Source organism: Carettochelys insculpta, chromosome 12 (assembly GCF_033958435.1).
Source record: "Carettochelys insculpta isolate YL-2023 chromosome 12, ASM3395843v1, whole genome shotgun sequence".
NCBI lineage: Eukaryota > Metazoa > Chordata > Testudines > Carettochelyidae > Carettochelys > Carettochelys insculpta.
Genome location: NC_134148.1, coordinates 4721096 through 4729859, shown reverse-complemented (window position 1 = coordinate 4729859; position 8764 = coordinate 4721096). Strand labels below are relative to the sequence as shown.

General features: G+C 50.2%; 1 protein-coding gene across 1 annotated transcript; it reads right to left on the bottom strand.

Moving 5' to 3' along the window:
- Positions 1-6721: 6721 nt before the first annotated feature.
- Positions 6722-7381, bottom strand: RPP25 (ribonuclease P/MRP subunit p25). Its single transcript, XM_075007187.1, has one exon. The coding sequence runs from the start codon at positions 7379-7381 to the stop codon at positions 6722-6724; it is 660 nt and encodes a 219-aa protein (XP_074863288.1).
- Positions 7382-8764: the final 1383 nt, after the last annotated feature.

Here is an 8764-nt window from a genome sequence, read left to right as displayed (position 1 = left end):
CAGGGAGGAGCAGCGCCTGGCTCCCAGAGTGGCGGGGAGACAGGGGACTGACCAGCCCACTAGGGCTGGTGAGTTTCCTGGCTCCTGCCGATGGAGGGGAGACAGGAACCAGGCTGCCACTTGGTTTCCAGTCCTCGCCTGCTTGTGGGACCCAGGAAACTGGCCAGCCACCTGCTGGGTTCCACAAGTGGTGGGGAGACGGGAACCAAGTGGCAGCCTGGTTCCCAGCTCCCCTGCAGTGGTGGAACTTAGGAAACTGGCCAGCCATAGGCTGGTCGGTTTCCTGTGTGCTGCAAGCAGCGGAAAGATGGGAACCAGGCTGCCCCCTGGTTCCCACTCCCCACCACTCTGGGAGTCAGTTTTCTGGCTCCTATAAGTCCTTCTGGGCTAGTCAGTTTTCCGGCTCCTGCTGCCGCCTGGTTCCTGTCTCCCCTGACTTGCACAAAATTTGAGTTACATGGGGTTGCCAGGAACACAACCCCCATGTAACTTGGGGGTCTACTGTAATACAGAATTGGCGACAGTTTGATTTGTTCTGATGTTCGTGAGGAACTTCTTGGGTTCTGTAACAACACATCCAGCAGCTAACCAAACGGCGGTGTGAGTACACACCTGGGCATCAGAAGCGCCTGAGTGCTCATCCTGCCTCTGCCACTAAACTTTATGTATAGCCTTGTCCGCATCACTTAATATATCTATGCCTCAGTTTCCCATTCATTAAATGGAATACTTATCCATGTGCTCCTCACTGATAGAGTAAGGATCCACTTCGAAGTGTAATGTGATTGGGAGCCAGGCTTCAAGGAGGGAAAGTTGGAAAGAGTTACATTGTTCTTTGATTAAAATCTAATGTAAAGTAGGAGTAGCTCTAGCTTTTTAGATAGCCAATGACCTATGAAGCAAGGAAGATCAGTGACTTGCCTGAAGTCACCCAGGAAGTTTGTGGTTGAGAGAGAAATGAGTCCGAGGCCTTAATCAACAGACCAGCCTGTCTTATTCAATGAGATGCTAATACGGTATTTACCTCCCACTGATCAGCACACTGAGGGCCTGCTTCTCAGCTGATGTAAATGGGTTCTGCTCTGCCCAAGTCAATGGAGCAATGCAGATTTACACCAGCTGAAAATCTGGCCCTGAAAGTTCCAAAAGAGAAAGCTGCCTCTGAACAGGTCTGAGCATGCATCCTGACACCCTTGTGCTATGCATTTTGCAGAGAGCTGTAGTGTGTTTTGGCTAAGAACAAGTGGTTTACCTGGCAGAGATGATAGTTTACTGGAGCAGAGGGCGCCAACCGTTTGCTTAGAAATGCCCTAGGTTTTGGCTGCCGGTTGGTAAGCGGTACCACATGATACACACAGACGCCTTTGAAAAACATTAAGCAAACACACAACACAGACTACATAAAACACTCCAGAGGCATACCCCATGAGACAAATTCACAAAACGAATGCACAGCCACAGGCATGAAAAATTGTGAACCTCAAACGAAGGGAAATACTCAACATGTAAAACATGCAAGGTTAGATTTTCCCTTTGCAATAAAAACAATGACCAGGGCAAAAGAGGACCAAAGCTCAAAGAGTGTAAACTGCACCCTGTCATCGCACTGAGAATTTCCGGTAAGGCAAGACAGATGTTTCACCGAAGGAAAAGGCAATGTTTCTTCAAATGCAGTAAAAGCAGCCTCGGAGACAGCCCACAGCTGTTTGCCTATAATATAGCAATCATCTCAAACAGGAAACTGTTTTTGCTATGTCAAGGGAGTGGGCCGGGGAGCCAGCAGGTGTTTTAGCAAGAGAGTTCAGACAGGCAATCTGAGGGGGAGGCTGCGGTGCTGAATCGTGGCGGAAAAGATAACTTATGAGAAAGAATTTCAAGGGGGCATGAAGAGCGACTGCTGTACACTCTGTAGCCACATAGAATCATAGAATCCTAGCGCTGGAAGGGACCTTAGGAGGTCACCGAGTCCAGCCCCCTGCTTCCAGCAGGATCAATCCCAACTAAATCATCCCAGCCGGGACTCTGTCAAGCCGGGACTTAAAAACTTCCAGGGATGGAGGTTCCACCACTTCCAACTGAAGCCCCTGGGTACTGATTCCCCTTGAAAATCAGGCCCTACATGTAAAAGGACTGCTGCATGCTTGGGGTGGTAGCACTCACCCTCTTGATCTGGTCATAACCACGCATGCTCATTAGCTCCATAACATCCATCTCACGGATTCTGAAGTTGGAAGACAGCGGGTGGTTTTGCGCCGTCAGTAACATCTGGTGCAGAGTTAAGCTAACACGTCTTATCCCCGTCACAAGCACCTGGTGATTCAAAATCAATCAGCTGGAAAACCAGATTTCCTCCATTCCATAGAGCTTATGGCCTATAGCGGGGCCATATTGTTTCCCACAGTCATATAAAGTTGGTTTCCAGCCACCAGTCCTGGCTCTCAGTGTTCTGTGCTGTTATTTAGCTGCAGTTTATCCCTAAATGTCTTCTAAGGGCCCAGTCAGCAGTGGAAGTGTTGGTAATGTGCTAGCAAATATTGATGTCTCATGGTTCAGCAAATTCTCTTATTCAGCACTGGTCAGGTGCCAAGGTTGCCAGACCAGAGAGGTTATGGAGATACACATCTCATAGAGCTGGAAGGGACCTTAGGAGGTCACGGGGTCCAGTCCCCTGCCCTCTTGGCAGGACCAAGCACCATCCCTGACATTTTTTTTTTTAGGTCTATTTGCCCCAGACCTGTAAATGGCCTCCTCAGGGACTGAATTCACAATCCTGGGTTTAAAAGGCCAATGCTCAAACAACTAGGCTATCCCTCCCCCGTGAAAACTAAAATTTCATACAGACCATGACTAGTTTATTACTGATCTATATATAGTACACAGAAATGTTAGTATGTTTATATTCCAATTGATTTATTTCATAATTATATGGTAAAATGAGAAAGTAAGCAATTTTGCAGTAATACAATGTTGTCGTACTTTTGCATTTTTATGTCAGATTTTGTAAGCAAGTAGTTTTTACGTGAGGTGAAACTTCAGGATGTGTGAGACAAATCAGACTCCTGAAAGGGGAACAACCGGCTGGGAAGGTTGAGAGCTACTGGCTTAGTTGAAGAGTGTTATCAAAGATGTACTTTCTCCAAATGGTTCATTGGACATTGTAATTAGTTTAATAGAACAGACCCATCTGACTAAAAATCCGTCACCATCCCAATCACTCAGTCTCCTGTGGTGACCTAATTTCACTAATTCTTCAGTTGTTACAGAAGCTTTCAGGGTAGATAAGACCTGATTTTCTAAACAAAAACCAAGCAGGATTTTTTCAAAAGCCTTCAGAACTTTACCAGCAAGACTGAAGCCCAATCTTTTATGTCTTTTGCAGGTTAAATTTAAGGCACGAAAGGAACAGGACTGGATCCCCCATTGGCTTTACTACCCCTCTAACAAGCTCAGATGTCACAGTGATGATCACTGGACAGATTATAGATAGGCTACATGTGCTTGCTCTGCTATCTAAGAATCAGACTGTGCTTCTCAGTTTTCCTGGCTGTAGGATCATTTCCTCACACTGCTGTCAGTAAGCATTTGCGTTTATTACAACAATGGGCTCAGTGCTGCTCTCGCTTCTCATTGTGTAAGTCAGGAGTGAGCCAACTGAAGCCTATAGAATTATATGGGTGTAAAGTCAGCGTGAAAGCAGAATCAGCCACAGCCCTCAGGGTAGTTAGTATGAATACCAAGAGACAAAGTTCTCTGCTGGTATCAATGGGCAAAACGCCATTGCAGCCAGAGCAGCTGTACGCATTAACAACAGCCAGGAACTTGGACCAAAATTTTGATGAGAGACCCTCATTGGCTTGTTTTTTTCTCTCACACTGGTATAAATAGCTCCTCCGGAAACATATAAGAAGCACTCAGCAGAATCAGGCCCTTTATATAATTATTGGTGTTACTAGCGGCCCTGACAAAGACTGCATTGTCTTAGGGACCATGCAGACACATAGCAAGAGACAGGTAGTGGCAGGTGAAGTGACATACCCAAGGTCAGGCAGGTCAGTGGCAGAGCGAGGAACAGCACCCAGGGTCTCCTGAGCTTCAGCCTGCAGCTCCAGCCATTATATTACACTATTTGCCTGAACCACAATTCAATCACTTTTAAGCATTGCATTTGTCCACGTTGAATCAGTGGGAAGGTTTGACCCACAGACCGTCAGTGCCATCTTCTTGCTCTGAATCAGTATCTTTCTTTACAATGGAAAAGCCACTATGACGCATCGGCATTGGATACGAGCTTCCGTGTGAGGTTCTCAAGAAAGGACTGCAGAGGATAGCCCAACGTCAGCTACTTCAGAGCCGAGCCCAAAGCCAGAGAGCACAAAATAAAACGATTACTGAAAAATACACACTAGAGAGGAAGAAGAGGCAGCGGTTTCAGCTGCATCAGTGCCCTGTGGCGCAGAGCTTATGGCAAATGGACAGCCTGGTACTCAATAAATGGTGAGAGGAGAAAACAACCCATCTGCCTGTTTGTGTGTTTTATTCAGAATGAATCACAGGGCCATGAGTGCTGAGCTCTCCATTAATAACCCTGACAGCGCCTCTCTGTCTGTAATTGAAGCAGCTCTGATAATGAAGGTGTTACTCCAACAAGCTTCAAGCAAACCATTTTTCCTGATGGCTCAGGCGTCTCAGTGCAGATCTGACAACTCCCCGGAAATGGGCACGGTGGAGCTGTGACTAGCGGCTTTTGTATTCCCTCCCGCACCCACTGCAGGTCGCCTCCGTCTTTCCTGTAGCGTTAGGTGCAGAATCTGAATACAGACCCATGCTGGACTCTGAAGAACATTCCCTCCTAGGGCAGGCAGGAATTGTCTCCATAGTTTCACACTGCTCGTGCCATTCCTCAGTCCAGGAGCCTTGCAGCTTCTAGAGATGCCTCATATTAGGTGTTCTCAATGCTCTACCAACAGACACTCCCCCTGATATGGAAGGACCACATCTCCTGATGTTCAGGACCAGTCCTGCAAGGTACCGAATGCCCTAAGCTTCTGTCCACTAGTTTGCAGGTCAGGGAAGACCTGAGTTCTGTGTTAATTCATTGCAGGGCGTGAGCTGTACTGCTGCAGAAATGCACCCCAAGTCTGTTAGGAATCAACTCCCTGCTCTCTCTCAACTGAGAGGAGTTTGGTTAAGTTTTCTGTCTGGACCACCGCCTAGGACAACCTGAGCATCTCAGACGTGAGCTTTTGTCTTCAATTAGTCAAGGCACCGAAACTCCAACAATCCATTCCACTCGTGGTTAGAAACGGACTAATTATACCAATTTCCTTTCCTGAAGGTTTTCTTTGTCCCACTGACAAGAGCCAGGGGTCTGTCAGACACAAATTCTCAGTCATCTGAGGCACGTGAGCTCTCCCAGCCTGGGGTTCCTCTCTATGCACTGAGACATGCCCTGTAGCTAAAGAAGAAACTGCTGCGTTCCACAGCAGCCAGGCACCTACAGATATAAGCAATCACATTCAGAATCAACTAATGCTTCCCCACTCCATCCTCTGTGCTCACGACAGGAATACAAACACCCACTGAAGGAACAAAGTGGGCTTTATGTCATGAGCAGTGTCTGATAAACACCATCTCTCTGCCAGTGGCGGGGGGGAGAGAGAGTTGCTCACTTTACACCCAACTGGGGAGGAGAAAAAAGCAGAACTCTTCAGCAGAGGCAGGAACCCACAGGGTCGGAGAGCCTGCAGCCTTTCCAGCAATAAGGTATTATCTGCTGCGGAGGGGCTAGGGCAGGAGACAGGGAGGAGGTAAAGGAAGAGTTTAGACACCTTTCAGACTGTTCCTGCCCACACAAAACCACAGATGCAACACCAGGAGATCCCAGACTAGGTGAGGGAGAAAAACTTTTGGCACTGTGGATTTTCTTGGCTCTTGAGCATTACACGCCCACTTCAAACGAGCAGTTACTGAAACGGAGAAGCCCTGGGAGGTTGCACACCGTGCTACCCACCGCGTCTCACAACTCCCCCAGGTCCAACGGCAGCTTTGCGGCCTATAGGAATATTAGATGAAAATGATGATTATGTTTTTCTGGAGGGAATCATAAGACACACGTACAGATGGATACACACATGCAGTCTGAGCTCAGCGGCTCCAACAGGACCCTTCTTTCACCTCACCCACCACTAATATAACCATTGTGCGTTAGCCACCCAGCGCCGCACCTTGGAGTGCGCTCTGTCGTGCCCCGCCCTCTTGTGCCATTCAGTCCTCAAGTGCCTGGGACAAGAAGCCTGCTTTTACCTGGCGCCCGGGGCCATATACAAACCCTCGCGCCCACCCAATTATGTGACCCCAGACCGGTGCTTCCACTTGCAAACGAGCTGCTCCTTGTGCCTTACCGCCTGCTCCAAAGGATCCATCTCTCACCAGGGTCCTTCTAACTAGCTAGCTCCCTGCAGCTTGAAAACAGAGCCGCTGGCTGTCCCCAGCCCGAAGAGCAGCAGAGGTGGGGGCGGGGGAGCGGAGGGGAACCAGTCTTTGTGAATAAAGCTATGCAACATGCGAGAGCATCAGGACTCATGACCAAGCAAGGCACTGGCTTCCTCATCCCTTTATTGATTAGAAAGTGTCTGAAAATCTAGAGTGTCTTCAGTATACCATCTCCTGTCTATGTATACTATGTATGGCTTAGGTTACTTCTCCGGGGGGCAGGGGTGAGTCACTGATGGTAGTCCAGCACGTAGTCCCTAGCCCCCAAGCTCTTTTGACTCTCTGGTACCTGTACCTGCATTTTCTTGTTAGTCAGCTCCCCGTGTGGGGGTGCCAAAGGTCTCTTCACCCCTTGAGGGGGTGAACTGAGCCTATCTTCTTCTATTTCCCCTTTTTCAGCCCACAGCCCATCCCTGGGCTCCGGGGGTTGGTAGCCCATCTCGTTGGGGTCCAGGGGATCCTTGGACAATAGGATACAGATGGAGGGCACATTCTTGTGGACAGTCAGGGTCTCCACTTGGCCATCAGGCTGGGAGTCCTTGTTCTCCCACACCTCCAGAAGGGTCTTGTAACGCACCTTGGTGACTTGGTGGAGACCCCCCAGCTTCCTCTTCATGATCTCCACACATGTGATGGTCTTTGTGACTGCCCGACCACAGCCACTGAAGACTATTTGCCGGGTGCCCTTCAACTCCATTCTGGCCATGGCAAAGCCCATCAGATTTCTGATCTTGCTGCCTTCCTTCACCTTCATCTCCACCACACCAGGGGGCAGGTCCGGGAAGGGCAGGGGGCTTTCCTCCTCCGAAGTCTTGACCTTCCTGAAGTGCTCCATCCTGAATTGGACTACGGAGGGCATGGCTGTGGATCCCCCCTCTTTTGCAGCCATTGCTTGCCCTTCCTGGAGGGAAAGCGAGTCAGACCAGATGTCTAAATGCCAGCATCCATCCCAGTGACTATCCTGAGCTGGCTCCAAACTCCCTTTGTTCCAGGTCAGTGGAGAAAGGGGGCAAATTTACTGCCGCTCTTCCATGATCCTGCCTCTTCTGCCTGGCTACTCAGCACTCTCTCTCCCTGGGTGAAGGACCTTCTGTCAAGCCCCGCTAGTCCCCTCCTGGCTGTTCCGAAGAGTCAGTTCCCAGAAGGGACGGAGCTGCAGAATTCTCTCTGGGTAGGAATCCCTGCTGGTGCCTTCTCTGCTCCCACTGCAGCGCTCGCTTCTGCTGCTCTTTGCTTCATTCTGGACTATAGCAGCCCCCAGAGCTGTTTTGTGTAATTAGCAGATCCTCTCCCTCCCCCTCCTCTCCTCCCCTCCTCCTCCCCCTCCCCACACCCTTGCTCAGCCTACCAGCCCAGCCCTGAGCCCTCTGCTTCATCCCCAGCTGCACTTCCCTCAGTCTCTGGTGAAAGGAGAGTCTGACTTTTCCCCAGTCCAGGAGCAGCTGGGGCGGAGGGAGAGGGAAAGCTACTCTTTCTCTTCACGATGCTTCCAGAGTCCTGCCCCTTAAAGAGAAACTGGCCCCTTCTCATGGGTGATTTCTCCAGCTCAAGGACATTAACTGCTAACTGCAAATGTCAGCAAAGTACAGGCAGCAGCTGCTACTGCTGCTGTGCCTCCGCCTGCCTGGCTGCATCTACACTCCCACTCTGCACCCCAACAAGGAGCACACAGCTCCCACCTCTAAACCATCCTGGGGACTGCGGTTCCCATTGTCTTCTCAGATTCTGCTCTGAAATGGGGTCAGCCTCAGCCAGTCTTTTACAATGACCCAGCCAGGCTTGGACGGCCAGGTGGCATTCACACCTGTGCCTCTCACCCGGTCCTGAGAGCAAATGGTTCTTTTCCAGGCCTAGCCATGGGGCTGCAATGCACCGTGTGAGGAAACTGAGGTACAACCAGGATTCAAAAAACACTGCAGGTAAGTTCCACTTTGTCACCGGGAGTCCCCTTTGAGAGGTGCAGGGAGCCCTGCCCCTCCATCCCTGATTCTGGGCCAGTGGGGATCTCATGGGAGGGGCCTCGGACCCTGCCCCCATGGGACATTTCATCCCCACCTGGGTTATAAAGCTCCAAGCCAACCTGCCTAACCTCATCTGCCCCCTTCCTAGAAATCTGGGCTGAATGCTCGGGCTGAGCTGGGCACCGGCTGGAGCAAACACTTCTCCTGCCTTCCAGGGGCACGTGAGAGGGGCCAGGGGGATGGGGTGCTGGGGGTACAGAAGCAGAGCAGTGGGTGAAGGCCCTGAGCGCCTCAGCATCCTTCTGAGGTCC

What these genes read in the sequence shown, in the direction of transcription:
- RPP25 (XM_075007187.1), bottom strand. Translation starts at nt 7,381, where the DNA reads ATGGCTGCAAAAGAGGGGGGATCCACAGCCATGCCCTCCGTAGTCCAA.